At 39.7% G+C, this 18,585-nt stretch overlaps 1 protein-coding gene and 1 pseudogene across 4 annotated transcripts in view; one reads left to right on the plus strand and one right to left on the minus strand.

The window, feature by feature from the left end:
* The window catches only part of fbxo41 (F-box protein 41), a 519,821-nt gene that overhangs the window by 311,747 nt on the left and 189,489 nt on the right, over nucleotides 1-18,585 (plus strand). For all 4 annotated transcript variants that reach the window (XM_059965939.1, XM_059965936.1, XM_059965938.1 and 1 more), the window contains exon 9: nucleotides 11,638-11,733. In XM_059965939.1, coding sequence (XP_059821922.1) covers nucleotides 11,638-11,733 — 96 coding nt within the window. The remainder of the gene's footprint in view (nucleotides 1-11,637; nucleotides 11,734-18,585) is intronic.
* LOC132390900 (exportin-1-like) lies at nucleotides 197-9,592 on the minus strand (annotated as a pseudogene).

Here is an 18,585-nt window from a genome sequence, read left to right on the forward strand (position 1 = left end):
ATTGAACTGGTATGGGATAAAACCTCTAATCTTATGACCAAGCCCTGCTGAGCTAAATGGAAACTGGAATTGTAAAACGTCCTTCCACACATGACAGATGGAGAATTGTCCCACTGTCTTTTTCTCTAATTCTTCACTGCCCTTCTCTCCTTCATCTCCACCCACCCCTACAGCCCTCTTAACACTTTGGAACCATTCAGTCACACATCTCTGCAATTTCATGTGCATTTAAAACCCCAGGCACCGTCATATAACCATATAACTGTAAAACCATATAACAATTACAGCACAGAAACAGGACATCTCAGCCCTTCTAGTTTGTGCCAAACACTCACTCTCACCTAGTCCCACCAACCTGCATTTCCTTTCCTGTCCATATACCTATCCAATTTTACTTTAAATGACAATATTGAACCTGCCTCTACCACTTCCACTGGAAGCTCATTCCACACAGCTACCATTCTCTGAGTAAAGAAGTTCCCCCTCTTGTTACCCTTAAACTTTTATGCCTAAATCTCAACTCATGTCCTCATGTTTGAATCTCCCCTACTCTCAATGGAAAAAGCCTATCCACGTCAACTCTATCTATCCCCCTCATAATTTAAAATACCTCTATCAAGTCCCCCCTCAACCTTCTACGCTCCAAAGAATAAAGACCTAACTTGTTCAACCTTTCCTTGTGACTTAGGTGCTGAAACTCAGGTAACGTTCTAGTAAATCTTCACTGTACTCTCTATTTTGTTGACATCATTCCTATAATTCGGTGACCAGAACTGTACACAACGCTCCAAATTCGGCCTTACCAATGCTTATAAAATTTTAACATTACATCCCAACTCCTCTACTCAATGCTCTAATTTATAAAGGCCAGCATACCAAAAGCTTTCTTCACCGCCCTATCCACATGAGATTCCACCTTCAGGGAACTATGCACCATTATTCCCAGATCACTCTGTTCTACTGCATTCTTCAATGCCTTACCATTTACCATGTATGTCCTATTTTGATTATTCCTACCAAACTGTATCAGCTCACACATACCAGCATTAAACTCCATCTGCCATCTTTCAGCCCACTCTTCTAACTTGCCTAAATCTTTCTGCAAGCTTTGAGAACCTTCTTCATTATCCACAACGCCACCTATCTTAGTATCATCTGCATACGTACTAATCCAATTTACCACCCCATCATCCAGATCATTAATGTATATGACAAACAACATTGGACCCAGTACAGATCCCTGAGGCACACCACTGGTCACTGGCCTCCAACCTGACAAACAGTTATCCACCACTACTCTCTGGCATCTCCCATCCAGCCGCTGTTGAATCCATTTTACTAATTCAATGTTAATACCTAACGATTGAACCTTCCTAACTAACCTTGCATGTGGAACCTTGTCAAAGGCCTTACTGAAGTCCATATAGACAACATCCACTGTTTTACCTTCACCATTACTCTCTGGAATCTCCCATCAAGCCACTGTTGAATCCATTTTACTACTTCAATGTTAATACATAACGATTGAACCTTCCTTGCAGAATATTGTCAAAGGCCAAAGACGTGGATTCAAAAAATTCAATAAGATTTGTCAAACATGACCTTCCACGCACAAATCCATGTTGACTGTTCCTAATCAGACCCTGTCTATCCAGATAATTATATATACCATCTCTAAGAATATTTTCCATTAAGTTACCCACCACTGACGTTAAACTTACAGGCCTATAATTGCTAGGTTTACTCGTAGAACCCTTCTTAAACAATGGAACAACATGAGCAATACACCAATCCTCGAGCACCATTCCGGTTTCTAATGACATTTGAAGTATTTCTGTCAGAGCCCCTGCTATTTCTACACTAACTTCCCTCATGGTCCTAGGCAATATCCTGTCAGGACCTGAAGATTTATCCACTTTTATATTCCTTAAAAGCGCCAGTACTTCCTCCTCTTCAATTGTCATAGTTTCCATAACTTCCCTACTTGTTTCCCTTATGTTAAACAGTTCAATATCCTTCTCCTTCGTGAATACCGAAGATTAGAAATCGTTCAAAATCTCCCCATCAGTTTCGGCCCTGCACATAGCTGTCCACTCTGATTCTGTAAGGAACCAATTTTATCCCTCTCTATCCTTTTGCTATTAATATTACTGTAGAAACCCTTTGAATTTATTTTCACCTTACTTGCCAAAGCAACTTTATATCTTAGCTTTTCTGATTTCTTTCTTAAGATTCTTTTTACATTCTTTATATTCCTCGAGCACCTCATTTATTCCATGCTGCCTATATTTATTGTAGCGCGCTCTCTTTTTCTGAACCAATATGCCTTGAAAACCATGGCTCTCTCAAACTTTTAACCTTTCCTCTCAACCTAACAGGAACATAAAGATTCTGTACCCTCAAAATTTCACCTTTAAATGATCTCCATTTCTCTATTACATCCTTCCCATAAAACAGATTGTCCCAATCCACTCCTAAATCCTTTTGCATCTTCTCAAAGTTAGCCTTTCTCCAATCAAAAATCTCAACCCTGAGTCCAGTCCTATCCTTCTCCATAATTATATTGAAACTAATGGCATTGTGATCACTGGACCCAAAGTGCTCCCCAACACATATCTTCGTCACCTGACCTATCTCATTCCCTAACAGGAGATCCAACACTGCCCCTTCTCTAGTCGGTACCTCTATATATTGCTGCAAAAAACTATCCTGCACACATTTTACGAACTCCAAACCATCCAGCCCTTTTACAGAATGGGCTTCCCAGTCTATGTGTGGAAAATTAATATCTCCCGCAATCACAACCCTGTGCTTACTGCAAATATCTGCTATCTCCTTAAAAACCTGCTCCTCCAATTCTCACTCCCCATTAGGTGGTCTATAATACACCCTATAAGTGTTACTACACCTTTCCCATTCCTCAATTCCACCCAGATAGCCTCCCTAGATGAGCCCTCTAATCTATCCTGCCAGAGCACCGCAGTAATATTTTCTCTGACAAGCAATGCAACACCTCCCCCTCTTGTCCCACCTATTCTATCACACCTGAAGCAACAAAATCCAAGAATATTTAGTTGCCAATCACATCCCTCCTGCAACCATGTTTCACTAATAGCCACAACGTCGTATTTCCAGTTATCAATCTATGCTCTAAGCTCATCCGCCTTTCTTACAGTGCTCCTAGCATTAAAATAAATTTATTTAAGAAATTCTCCACCTCTTCCTCTCTGTTTATCACTAACGATGCAAACAACTTTACTATCTTCTTTTTCTTCCTTCTCCCATACATCTGTTCCTACACTCTGGTTCCCCTCCCCCCCTTGTATCTAGTTTAAATCCACTGGAGCCTCTCTAGCAAACCAACCTGCGAGAATATTTGTCCCCCTCCAGTTCAGATGTAAACTGTCCTGCCGGAACAAGTCCCACCTTCCCTAGAAAACTGCCCAATTATCTATAAATCTGAAGCCCTCCCTCCTGCACCATGTCTTCAGCCACGTGTTGATCTGCACTATCTTACTATTTCTAAACCTGCCTGCACGTGGCACTGGTAACAATCCTGAGATTGCTATCCTGGAGGTCCTGTCCTTTAACTTGGCACCTAACTCCCTAAGCTCACCTTTCAGGACCTCCTCACTCTTCCTACCCAAGTCATTGGTCCCTACAAGGACCACAAAATCCAGCTGCTCACCCTCCCTCTTGAGAATACTGAGAACTCGATCTGAGATATCACCGTCCCTGGTACCAGGGAGGCAACAGTCCATCCGGGATTCTCGATCTCTTCCACAGAACCTCCTATCTGTCCCCCTAACTATTGAATCCTCTATCACTTTTGCTCTCCTCTTTTCCCTCCTTCCCTTCTGAGCTAAGGGTCCAGTCTCAATGCCAGAGACGCAACCACTGCAACTTGTTCCTGGTAGGTCATCCCCACCAACAGTACCCAAAATGGTATACTTGTTATTGATGGGAACAGCCGCAGGGGTGCTCTGCTCATTCTGTCTAATCCCCTTCCCTCTCCTGTCAGTCACCAAGCTACCTTTCTCCTGACTCTTAGGAGTGACTATCTCCCTGTAACTCCAGTTTATTTCTGCCTCTGCTTCCGAATGATCCGAAGTTCATCCAGCTCCAGCTCCAATTCCCTAACATGGTTTGTCAGGAGCTGCAGGTGGATGCACCTTTTGCAGGTGCAGTCATCAGGGACAATTGTGCTCGCCCTGACTTCACACTTACTGCAAATGGAGCACTCAACTGCCTTAACTGCTTCCTCCATTACCTACTCCTAAGCTAATTAGATTAATTAAAGTTACCCGGCCTTACCTCACTTGGAGTGAAGCTAGTCCTCAGCCTCTGCTCGCTTTTTAAATTCTCCCGCTGACTTTCACACGTTTGCACAGTTGTGTCCTCGCCTCTGCCTGTTCACACCGAAGCCTGTTGAGACAAAGCCGTCCCACTCTGCTTCAGTCCACTCCAGCGATGGCCGCTGTATATGTTGTTTTTTTTTATCTTTGGCGCGCTACGTCACACACCTGCACAGTCTAGCCTCTTTTCCCCGATCAGTTAAAAAAAATGGCTTCTCTCCGGGATGCCTTTACTTCTTCCCTCTCCACCTCTTGCTTCGTCATCTGAAGCTTTCTCTTCTCCTCCTGAGCCTGACACAAGGCAGATCCCATTTCTTCCAGGTACAAGTCTGAAGTATCTTCTCCACCAAGTTCCTTTATCTATACAATCTCTCAAAAGCCCTTTGAAGGATGGAATGTCTTGGTTAAGCTGAACAAGGCTGTCACAAAAGTTTTGATCTGTGCATCCTGAAGGTGAGGGAAGACAGTTTTCAGCAGGTTGGCCACGAACTCCGCTTATTCACATTGGGAGTTGATGGGCTCAGAGACAAAGTGATTTGGCCATCCTCCACCAAGCTGAACATGTAATCCAAAGTGGTAGCATGCATCGTCAACCCTGTAGTATGAGATGTGTCTGTCACTACGGAGAATATATGTTGGAGAATATCACAGAAGTAGGTTTGGTAAGAGCTCTGAGCAGCTGCTTCTTGTGCGACATTCTGCAGCAAGGTATAGAGTATGGACAGACCTGTGTCAGCCACTTTCCTCATGGTGTGTTTGAAAGCCCAGATAATGAAGTCAAGAATCAATTTGAACTGGGCTGGAGGTATGTTCGGGAAGCCAGGGAAACGGTGTCTATTGACTGCATGAAGAAGCAGAAAGAAGTTAGTCCTGTGCTCAGGATACTCCTCAAAATCCTTGTTGATCATTTCCAGCGTGCACTCAAACAAGGCATCAAATATCTGCGGGATCTCTGCCGTGATGTGGTTCTCCAGCTTGTTCACTATGGTGACCATAGTACTCAGCACTTCAGGCTCTCAGGCTGCAGGGATGTTCCTCTGGTAGTTGATCAACACAACATCGAGCAGTGGGGGCACAAAGTTTTCTGCAACCAGCTGCAGGTCTGAAGACCGACTCACCCACCCTGAAATCAGTTTCAGTGTCTGCCTTTTCACTGTCCTCATGCTTTTGATTAACGGCTGCTTGGTAACAACTTCACTGTTTGCCTGGATAGTGGCTGAGATATCCTCACGCAAACACTTGTACACATTGAGCATATCCAGGTAGATCCGTCCTAGCTGGATGACAAATGGGTGCCCAACAGCTTTACAGGGTCTCACATTGGTCTTCAGAATGTTCGCCAGATGCTTCACCGTCTCTGTATCCTTCAAAATATCCATGTCCTTGGTTGCCTGCTGAATGATGCTGTCCCACATTTGGTTAGGCAAAAGCATGTACTTTTCAATCAAGTGTTCCTGGACCGTCTAGTCATTTTGAGTTCCAATCATATAACCAACAGCTTCGTAGAACGTGTGAACCTGATGGGGCTGTAGATCACATATGATGGTGTTGATGTTGGTCAAGATCTCATCAATGAAAGGCATCACCTCTCCCACCTGCACCTGTACAAAATGACATTGACATTTCCGCGCAATCTCGATAAACCTGTCGCAAGCCATATTTTGCACTCTATCGTGTGTCTCATGCATAAACTCGAAGAGCTTGTTTACCATGGTCTTCAGGAACTTCCAGTGAGCGCGAGGAACCAGGGATACTGCCCCACCATGTACATTATATTAGAGGCAATGATGGCCTTATTATCTTTCCCACATATTTGTTCACAGAGACTCAGCAAATCCTTGATGACGGTGATGAGGAAACGTTTCTCATCCTCTTTGTGCATTGCGCCACTAATGGACCAAATGGCCCAGCACAGCGTGTTGAGGTTCTTCCACAACCACTCCGTACCGTTCACTTGGTTGTGCAGCTTTTCCGTCATAATGTATTCAGTGTCCGCATAGTCTAAATGTGTGAGGTACACCAGCGTCTCCCTCATGGTCTTATACAAGTTGATGGAGTCTGTGTCTTTCATGAATTCCCAAACTACCTCTCCCTGTTCATTCTCCACCACAAGCACCTCTTCCAGCTTTGCCATCCGGCTGCTCATTATAAGCCTCACCTTTGATAGCATTGGGAGATAGATCTGCCTCTGAGGAGGGACATCACTGTGAGGACTCCCCAGGGCAGGGGAGGTACTAATGGAAAAGGGACTCTCCAGATAAAGCTCTCTTGCCAGGAGATACCAGTATTCCAAACAAATCTTAAAAATCTCAATCTTCTCCACCTCTGATATCAGGATCATGTAGTGTAGACCATCCAAAAGTGCTTCCCTGAGTTCCAGTGTCCTTTCTACCAAGGTGCCATGCTCCTTCTAGAAAGTGCACAAGAAGAGACTCAGATTCTGGATGAAATTCTGCTCATCGTCCTTCCCATTTGTATAAGCCAACCATACGTTGGTATTGGCAGGTAGCATCTGTTTGAGCTGAATGAATGATAATGTAAACAAAGAAATGAACTGTTCATCATGTTGACTGACATTGACGTCAGCAATCAGTAACTTCAACGTTACGTTCCAAAACATGGGCACATTCAGAAACTTGTACACTAAGCTGCTGATGAGTTTGGTTTCAAAGATGTAACCTAAAGGAATCCAGTTCAGAAATCGCAGCAAAGTCTCCAGTGTTGCATGGACTAAAGGGGCACTCTGAGAGTTCTCCATTACAAACTGACAGAGCTGACGTATCTGAGAGAATTCATTACATGTACAGTCTTTTAAATGCTTGGCCTTCACCCGCATCATCTGCCTACTGGAGAAATCGAACACCTCCTCACTAAGCAGCTTCAGGATGACCATGTTACTCTGACACAGAGACTCTCTGGTTCTGCTGACTCCTACTATATCACTTATAAACTTTGGCTCCACTGTATCACTTATAAACATTGGCCAATTTTTGGGCCATTCATGTTTGAGGGTCTGCAGAAGGATCATATTCAGTTTTCCAAGATAAACTTTATACTTCTCCAAAGTCTCAGACGATGTTTTAATATTTAAGCCCACAACATTTTTTTTTATTCCTTCACATTGATTTCTAGGAAGTATTTTCCAATGTGTTTTAATCACATTTTCCAGTATTTGCAAGGTATAGTACTTTGTGTTCATATTCTGGGAAAACTCTAGAATGGTATCCACCCTGGTCCAAGCGTCTGGATGCTCCTTCAAATGAGTTAGTATTTCCTGTGCCATTCATTGCTGAGGGCCTTCCCTATGATATAGACAATTTACCACGTTATCCAACAGATTGATGTTGAGCTTCTGGTTAAAATCCAGAAGCTGACGGGCGGGGTGGTCATTAGTCATAATTGTTGGCATAGGGTCAAGATTTTCAAACATGTGTCCAAATGCAAAACATGCACTTAAAGCTGTAATACGGATGCCAAGACTGGATTCCTAGTCTTTAATTTTTTGATAACTACTTGGTCTTTTTTTTTTAAAAGAAGTACCTGTTAAAATTATTTCAAGGCTCTATCTTTGGAAGGTAAAGGCAGCAATTAGATTAAATTACTAAAAATAAAATTGCCAGAACTACTTGGCAATGAATAATTAAAAACAGGTTAGGAGGATGCACAAGACTCGTGTTTCCAACTGAATTCCTCCCACAATCAATCCCCTCCCCACCTTTTTAAATTCTTTTTTTTAAACTTTTTCAATCTTTTTATTATTGTTATTAATATCAACAAAATACAATTGATACATAGATAATGGGCTTACAAACATACACATTTCAACTGCACATGAAAGAATACATAAGCAATGATTACAGTATAAATGAGTATTCCCAAATCATGGACGATACAATATATAAATAAACAAGGCAAATCTAGGCATATCATAATACATAAATAAAAAAAAACAGAAAAAAGAAGAAAAAATTATGCAAAAAAATTAATCTAATAACTAATAAGGAAAAAAAACAAAAAAGGAAAAAGAGAAAAAGAAAAACTGGAAAAAAGAAAAAAAAGGGCTGTTTATAATATCTCACAAAAATACAAAATCAGCAGTGTCGTCAACTCCGATCCTCTCAACATATATAAAATCAAAACTGGAAAATCAAATAGGCTTGAAACAGGGTCATATTACATCATATGAAAATATTGAATAAATGGTCTCCATATCTTTTCAAATTTAATATAAGTATCAAATACACCACTTCTAATTTTTTCTAAATTTAAACATAACATAGTTTGAGAAAACCAATGAAATACAGTAGGAGGATTAATTTCCTTCCAATTCAACAAAATAGATCTTCTAGCCATTAGTGTAAGGAACACAAACATTCGATAGGCGGAAGAAGATAAATGAAGTGAGTCCATCATTGGTAAACCAAAAATTGCGGTAATAGGATGGGGTTGTAAATCAATGTTCAATACCGCAGAGATAATATCAAAAATATCTTTCCAATATTTTTTCAAAAGCAGACACGACCAGAACTTCTGAGTTAAAGACACTATTTCAGATTGAAATCTATCACAAATAGGATTTATATGGGAATAAAAATGAACCAATTTATCCTTGGACATATGGGCCCTATGTACGACCTTAAACTGTATTAATGAATGTTTGGCACATACAGATGATGTATTAACTAATTTAAGAATTCTATCCCAATTCTCAATAGGAATAATAAGGTTAAGCTCTCTTTCTCAATCATTTTTTGTCTTATAAAGGGGCTCTGAACATATCTTAATAATTATATTATAAAGTTTTGATATAAGCCCTTTTTGAAAGGGGTTTAATTCAAACAAACTCACCAAAATACCTGAAGACACAAAATTTGGAAAAGTAGGAAGTACAGTATTAAAAAAATTCCTAATCTGTAAATATCTAAAAAAAATGAAATCTAGGCAAATTATATTTATTAGATAATTGCTCAAAAGACATAAAACAATTATCCAAAAATAAATCAGAAAATCATAGTAATCCCTTAGTCTTCCAAGCCGAATAAGCTTGGTCTATAATTGAAGGGTGGAAAAAACAATTGGATGCAATAGGAATATTTAAAACAAACTGAGTCAACCCAAAAAATTTCCGAAATTGAAACCATATACATAAAGTATGTTTAACTATTGGGTTGTCAATTCGTTTCGGCAATTTAGAAAGAGCAAAAGGGAGAGAAGTCCCCAAAATAGAACCCAGTGCAAAACCTGGTACTGATTTAATTTCCAGGCTCACCCAATGAGAGCTGAAAGATCCATCCCAATCTTTCATCCAACATATCAAATATCTAATATTAACTGCCCAATAATAAAATCTAAAATTAGGCAGTGCTAATCCACCTTCCTTCATTGCCTTCTGTAAGTATATTTTACCTAACCTGGGATTTTTATTCTGCCACATATATGAGGAAATTTTTGAATCAACATTAGTAAAAAAAAGATTTCGGAATAAAAATTGGTACCGCTTGAAAAATATATAAAAACTTAGGTAAAATAACCATCTTAATAGCATTAATCCTACCTATCAGAGATAAAGATAATGGTGACCACTTAGTAAACAAGCATTTAATCTGATCAATTAAGGGTACAAAATTAACCTTAAATAGGTCTTTATGGTTTTTTGGGATTTTAATCCCTAAGTAAATAAAAGAGTCATTAACTAATTTAAAAGGTAAGTTTCCATAAATTGGGACCTGTCTATTTAAAGGAAACAATTCACTCTTATTAAGATTTAATTTATACCCAGAAAAATCACTAAATTGAGCCAACAATGATAAAACTACTGGAATAGATTTCTCAGGATTAGAAATAAATAATAATAAATCATCTGCATACAAAGATAACTTATGAGTATCTGTCCCACGATTAATACCAAGAATATCCTGTGATTCTCTGATAGCAATTGCCAAGGGTTCTAAAGCAATATCAAATAATAGTGGGCTAAGAGGACAGCCTTGTCCAGTGCCCCGAAATAAACGAAAAAAGGGAGATCTTTGATTATTAGTAAACACCGAGGCTACTGGAGTATGATAAATCAGTTTAATCCAGGAAATAAATGTCTGACTAAAATTAAACTTCTCCAACACATTGAATAAGTATGGCCATTCAACTCTGTCAAATGCTTTCTCCGCATCTAATGAAATAACACATTCTGAAATATTATGTGGAGTATACACAATATTCAATAACCTTGTTTTTAAATTCTTACTACAACTGTTACATAGATTCACCCCTCTGACTGAAATACAATGATTTTTTTACATTTGCTCTTATTCTTTGTTTTTGAAATATATATGTTCCTCTCAAATCATGTTGACTTTCTCTCATTTTAAACAACCTTTGCATACTTTGTGGTAGCTGTCCATTTTTTACTTTATACATAATTTGTATTATTTTTAAATCTGCAAAATCTCTGAATTTTAAAGTGTTTAGTTGAATAAATAGTGGATTGGTTGGCTCATAATAACTTATCTTATTTACAATTCATACAACTTTCTTTTGGAATAGAAAAATTGAATTTGTATTTGTTTTGTATGTATTTCCCAATACCTCTACACAATGTCATGTATGGGACTGTAAGTGAGCAGTATAATGTATACAAAGATTCCTGATTTAAGAAATATTGCGCTTTGTACAGTATTCCAATAGATTTTGACATTTTTGCTTTGACATAATTTATTTGTGGTTTCTAGTTTAATTTACTACCTATTACCACTCCTAAAAATTTTGTTTCAGATTCCTTATCAATTTCAACATCATTTATTCTAAGTTTACTATATGAATTATCTATCTATCTATTTTTGTATTTACACAGTTTGTCTTCATTTCCACATTGGTTGTTGATTTTTATTGATTCTATTGTATTTTTAGTTCTACTGTGAATACCTCCCAAGTAAATGAATCTCAGAGTCATTATTTGGTGGCATATATGTACTTAGATAGTAAATTTATTTTGAACTTTGAACATTTGTTCCTTTTTAACATATTTTATCAACTCTTCCACCATCCCAAATATGTACGTGGCAATTATCATGTTCTCTGGTCATCAAGTGAGATTATCCTTATTTCATTTTGATGCTGGCAGAGCAGAATAAACATTTTATGTTTACTGTTCTTCATACACTGTTGATCAGATTGCCTAGGGAAATGATGACACTGCATTGGTACATTTGGTGAGTGTTATTGTTTAAGTTGCAGGTTGAGTTGTATTACTTCACAGCTTTAACTATGCATGTATTACACTTTTCAGAAGTTCAACAGATCCAGTTGGCCATGAAGTGATTTGGGCTTTGGGAGCTGGCTGCAGAGACATAATTTCCTTGCAAGTTGCACCATTACATCCTTGGTAAGGGACCTCCTTTCCTTTAAGTCTGCTAATATAGCTGGCATCTTTTGAAGACATTAAATATTGCAAAGTGCTTCAACCAAATGTTATTCAGCATGTATCTGGGGCTAAGGGATTAGATGGGTGACCAGGAAACTTTTCTCAAGCAATGCGAAGAAGGAGCTAAACTCAGTCACCAGTTAGGAAATGAGGTTGAGCTGATGTCAATCGGGAAAGGTGTGTACCTTTCGCCAGGTCTTACAACAAAGCAGAATAAGGTCAGAGTGGATGTATTAAAAACATGTTTATAACTTACAAGGGGAAGTCAACTTCCACTCCTCAGCATGGATGGCAGGTGGCTCCCATTTTACAGCTTACAAATTTTGTTTTTGCATGGTTCTTTGGCTGTTATCTGTTCCAGCTGGCTCAGTCTCAACATTCTGCAGCTGCAGTCCTGTGTATCTTCTAATCAAGGCCACACAATAAACCGATCACTCCTTGGTTACACAATAATCAGAACATTACATACCTTCAGTTACGTATACATTTAACATATAGCAAAACACTCTGGAATTATACAGGTTCCATTTTGTCACATTAAAAGATTAAATACATTATAATAGACAATAGACAATAGGTGCAGAAGTAGACCATTCGGCCCCTCAAGTCTGCACCGCAAAATCTCAAACTTCCGAATGTATTTCCACAAGGACCGCTTTGAGACCGACAACCATAATTCTATTAGTTTCAAAATAATTATGGAAATTAAAATCCTAAATTTGAGCAAGGCTTATTTTGATGGCATTGGACAGTACATTGCAAAGGTTCATTGGAAGAGACAGATTGGAGGTAAGTGACATCTAGCTAGTGGAAGGCTTTTAAAATTGAGATAGAGAGTGTTCAAGGCAACATATTCTTATCAGATTGAAAGGAAAGGCTGGTATGATTAGGGAACCATGGTTAACAAAAGATATTGAGACTTTCTCAGGAAAATAAAGGAGGCATATGTCAGGTATTGGCAGTTAGGATCAAGTGACTCTCTTGGAGACTGTAAGGAATGTAAGATGAGGAGGAAATCTGGAGGGCAAAAGAGGACATGAAATATCCTTGGCTGATAAAGAAAACTAAAAAATTGAGGTGGGGGTGTGGCACTGTTGATCAAGGATAGTGTCACGGCTGCAGAAAGGAAGGAAGTCACGACGGGTTGTCTACAGAGTCTCTGTGGGTGGACGTTAGGAATAGGAAAGGGTCAGTAACTGTACTGGGTGTTTTTTATAGACCACCGAATAGTAACAGAGCCATCGAAGAGCAGATAAAGAGAAGAGTTCTGGAAAGGAGTAATAATAACAGGGTTGTTGTGGAAGGAGATTTTAATTTCCCAAATACTGATTGGTATCACCCTAGAATGAGGGGTTTAGGTGGGGTGGAGTTTGTTAGGGGTGTTCAGGAAGGTTTGTTTGGAGTAAGGGGAACTATGAGGCTATCAGGCAGGAACTTGGAAGCATAAATTGGAAAAACATGTCCTCAGGGAAACATACCGAAGAAAAGTGGCAAATGTTCAGGGAATATTTGCGTGGGGTTCTGAGTAGGTATGTTCCAATGAGACGTGGAAAGGATGGTAGAGTACAAGATTTGTGGTGCACAAAGGCTGTTGTAAATCGAGTCAAGAAGAAAAGATGAGCTTATGAAAGGTTCAAAAATCAAGGTAATGATAGGAATCTAGAAGATTATAAGGCTAGCAGGAAGGAGCTTAAGAATGAAATTAGGAGAGCCAAAAGGGGCCATGAGAAGACCTTGGCGACAGGATTAAGGAAAACCCATGAGAGAATAGGACCAATCAAGTGTGACAATGAAAAAGCATGCATGGAACCAGAGGAAATAGCAAAGGTACTTAATGAATACTTTGCTTCAGTATTCACTATGGAAAAGGATCTTGGTGATTGTAGTGATGACTTGCAGCAGAGATTTTGCAAGGCATTTGATAAGGTACCCCATGCAAGGCTTATTGAAAAAGTAAGAAGGCACGGGATCCAAGGGGGCATTACTTCGTGGATCCAGAACTGGCCTATCCACAGAAGGCAATGAGTGGTTGAGGATGGGTCATATTCTGCATGGAGGTCAGTGACCAGTGGTGTGCCTCAGGGATCTGTTTAGGATCCTTACTCTTTGTGATTTTTATAAATGACTTGGATGAGGAAGTGGAGGGATGGGTTAGTAAATTTGCTGATAACACAAAGGTTTGGTGCATTGTGGTTAGTATGGAGGGCTCTCAGAGGTTACACCGAGACATTGATAGGATGCAAAACTGGGCTGAGAAGTGGCAGATGGAGTTCAACCCAGGTAAGTCTGAGCTGGTTCATTTTGGTAGGTCAAATATGATGGCAGAATATAGTATTAATGGTAAGACTCTTGGCAGTGTAGAGGATCAGAGGGATCTTGGGGTCCAAATCCATAGGACACTCAAAGCAGCTGTGCACATTGACTCTCTAGTTAAGAGGACATATGGTGTATTGGCTTTCATCAATCGTGGAATTGAATTTAGGAGCCGAGAGGCAATGTTGCAGCTATACAAGACCTTGGTCAGACCCCACTTGGAGTACTGTGCTCAGTTCTGGTCACCTCACTACAGGAAGGATGTGGAATGGTCTGCCAGCGGTGATGGTGTAGGCGGAAATGAATTAGTACTTCTTTATGACTCTATGAATAAATACAAACGTAAAATATTCATTTAAAACTTGGCTAACCTTATTCATAGAGTCATAAAGAAGTACTACAGAGACAGACACTTTGACAAAGCAATAAACCAGTTAAGCAGCCTACTCCAAATAACCTGCACCAGGACTATTGCCCTCCATATCCCTACTATCTATATATCAATCTAAATTTCTCTTAAATTATTAAATTGAGCCTACATGTACCACTTCTTGTGGCAGCTTATTCCACACTTTCACAACCCTCTGAGTGAAGAAGTTTCCCTTCATTCCCCTTTCATCTGTAAGCCACGATCTATTGTTGTAATCCCACCCAACTTTCACTGGAAAAAGCCTGCTTGCATTTATCATATAACCATATCAAAATTACAGCACAAAAACAGGCCATCTTTGCCCTTCTAGTCCATGCTGAATGCTTACTCTCACCTAGTCCCGCCGATCTGCACTCAGCCCATAACCCTCCATTCCTTTCCTGTCCATATACCTATCCAATTTTACTTTAAATGACAATATCGAACCTGCCTCTACCACTTCTACTGGAAGCTCGTTCCACACAGCTACTACTATCTGAGTAAAGAAATCCCCCCTCGTGTTACCCCTAAACTTTTGCCCCCAACTCTCAACTCATGCCCTCTTGTTTGAATCTCCCCTACTCTCAATGGAAGAAGCCTATCCACGTCAACTCTACCTATCCCCTCATAATTTTAAATACCTCTATCAAGACCCCCCTCAACCTTCTACGCTCCAAAGAACCTAACTAGTTCAGCCTTTCTCTGTAACTTAGGTGCTGAAACCCAGGTATTGTTCTAGTAAATCTCATCTGTAATCTCTCTATTTTGTTGACATCTTTCCTATAATTCCGTGACGAGAACTGTACACAATACTCCAAATTTGGCCTCAGCAATGCCTTGTACAATTTTAACATTACATCCCAACTCCTATATTCAATGCTCTGATTTACAAATGCCAGCATACCAAAAGCTTTCTTCACCACCCTATCCACATGAGATTCCACCTTCAGGGAACTGTGCGCCATTATTCCTAGATCACTCTGTTCTACCGCATTCTTCAGTGCCCTACAATTTACCATGTATGTCCTATTTTGATTATTCTTACCAAAATGTAGCACCTCACACTTATCAGCATTAAACTCCATCTGCCATCTTTCAGCCCACTCTTCTAACTGGCCTAAATCTCCCTGCAAGCTTTGAAAACCTACTTCATTATCCACAATGCCACCTATCTTCGTATCATCTGCATACTTACTAATCCAATTTACAACTCCATGATCCAGATCATTAATGTATATGACAATCAACATTGGACCCAGTACAGATCCCTGAGGCACACCACTAGTCACTGGCCTCCAATCTGACGAACAGTTATGCACCACTACTCTCTGGCATCTCCCATCCAGCCACTGTTGAATCCATTTTACTAATTCAATATTAACACCTAAAGATTGAACCTTCCTAACTAACCTTGCGTGCGGAACCTTGTCAAAGGCCTTACTGAAGTCCATATAGACAACATCCACTGCTTTACCCTCATCAACTTTCCTAGTAACCTCTTCAAAAAATTGAATAAGGTTTGACAAACATGACCTTCCACGCACAAATCCATGTTGACTGTTCCTAATCAGACCCTGTCTATCCAGATAATTATATATACCATCTCTAAGAATACTCTCCATTAATTTACCCACCACTGACGTCAAACTTATAGGCCTATAATTGCTGGGTTTACTCGTAGAACCCTTTTTAAACAATGGAACAACATGAGCAATACGCCAATCCTCCGGCACCATTCCGGTTTCTAATGACATTTGAAATATTTCTGTCAGAGCCCCTGCTATTTCTACACTAACCTCCCTCAAGATCCTAGGGCAGGGGTCGGCAACGTTTACCACTGAAAGAGCCAATATGGACCCATTTCCCACAGAAAAGAAAACACTGGGAGCCACAAAACCCGTTTGACATTTAAAATGAAATAACACTGCATACAACGGGTTTTTTTGCCTTTATGCTATGTATAAACAAACTATAATGTGTTGCATTTATGAAATTGATGAACTCCTGCAGAGAAAACGAAATTACATTTCTGCATGCAACAAAAACATTTTGAACTCCGATAAAAAGACGTTGGGTTGAAGGTTACTCCATAGTTAGCCTACCTTGGATCGAAGAATTAAAAGAAAGCACGCACTGGTGGGTGTCAGGCATTGGGAGTGGTGATGTATATTAATAGCGATAAAAAAACACGTTGTAGCGGTGTGCTACACACAGCGCTAAAATAACGACACTGCAGTCAAAGATAACTTTATTCGAACTAAACAGCCTTGCTTTAAAGCCTCCCTCAACCCGTCCCCGTGGGCGCAGATACTCCAAAAGACACGTACTCACAAACCCCCATAGACTATCTCCCTTAGCCGGAACGGTGGCTAATTGTGAGCCGGTTCGGATGTGCCAGGAAATGGGGTCTCCACAACGTTTTATTTAGATTGTACAAGATCACCATAATCTTCAAATTTCGAATTACATTTCAAAAACTAACAAACCACGGGGAGCCGCAGCACAGAGATGAAAGATTTGTATGCGGCTCTGGAGCCGCGGGTTGCCGACCCCTGTCCTAGGGAATATCCTGTCAGGACCCGGAGATTTATCCAATTTTATATTCCTTAAAAGCGCCAGCACTTCCTTCTCTTTAATCGTCTTCCCTACTTTTGATAACTTCCCTGTTTGTTTCCCTTACCTTACACAATTCAATATCCTTCTCCTTAGCGAACACCAAAGAAAAAAAATTGTTCAAAATCACCCCATCTCTCTTGGGTCCACACATAGCTGTCCACTCTGATTCTCTAAGGGACCAATTTTATCTCTCACTATCCTTTTGCTATTAATATAACTGTAGAAACCCTTTGGATTTATTTTCACCTTACTTGCTAAAGCAACCTCGTATCTTGTTTTAGCTTTTCTTTTAGCAATATAAAACCATAAATAATTAAATAATAATAATTTAATCATGTCGTGGACACTCCGAGGGAGTAGTTGGGCTATCAAACTTTACAACTCCTCCCTTGGAGTGTCAGATACCCTGAGCCAATAGGCTGGTCCTGGACTTATTTCCACTTGGCATGATTAACTTATTATTTAATTAATTATGGTTTTATATTGCTATATTTCTTCACTATTCTTGGTTGGTCCGGCTGTAATGAAACCCAATTTCCCCTCAGGATCAATAAAGTATAACTGTCTGTCTAATTTCTTTCTTACGATTCTTTTTACATTCTTTATATTCTTCGAGCACCTCATTTACTCCATGCTGCCTATATTTATTGTTGAGCTCTCTCTTTTTCTGAACCAAGTTTCCAATATCTCTTGAAAACCATGGCTCTCTCAAACTTTAACCTTTCCTTTCAACATAACAGGAACATAAAGATTCTGTACCCTCAAAATTTCACCTTTAAATGACCTCCATTTCTCTATTACATCCTTCCCATAAAACAGATTGTTCCAATCCACTCCTAAATCCTTTTGCATCTCCTCAAAGTTAGCCTTTCTCCAATCAAAAATCTCAATCCTGGGTCTAGTCCTATCCTTCTCCATTATTATATTGAAACTAATGGCATTGTGATCACTGGACCCAAAGTGCTCCCCAACACATACCTCCATCACCTGATCTATCTCATTCCCTAACAGGATATCCAACACTGCCCCTTCTCTAGTTGGTATCTCTATATATTGCTGCAAAAAACTATTCTGCACACAAACTCCAAACCGTCCAGCCCTTTTACAGTATTGGCTTCCCAGTCTATGTGTGGAAAATTAAAATCTCCAACAATCACAACCCTGTGCTTACTACAAATATCTTCTATCTCCTTACAAGTTTGCTCTTTCAATTCTCACTCCCCATTAGGTGGTCTATAATACACCCCTATAAGTGTTACTACACCTTTGCCATTTCTCAATTCCACCCAAATAGTCTCCCTAGACGAGCCCTCTAATCTATCCTGCCTGAGCACCACTGTAATATTTTCTCTGACAAGCAACGCAACACCTCCCCCTCTTGTCCCTCCGATTCTATCACACCTGAAGCAATGAAATCCAGGAATATTTAGTTGCTAATCATACACTTCTCCTGCAGCCATGTTTCACTAATAGCT

This window comes from Hypanus sabinus, chromosome 3, assembly GCF_030144855.1.
Source record: "Hypanus sabinus isolate sHypSab1 chromosome 3, sHypSab1.hap1, whole genome shotgun sequence".
Lineage (NCBI taxonomy): Eukaryota > Metazoa > Chordata > Chondrichthyes > Myliobatiformes > Dasyatidae > Hypanus > Hypanus sabinus.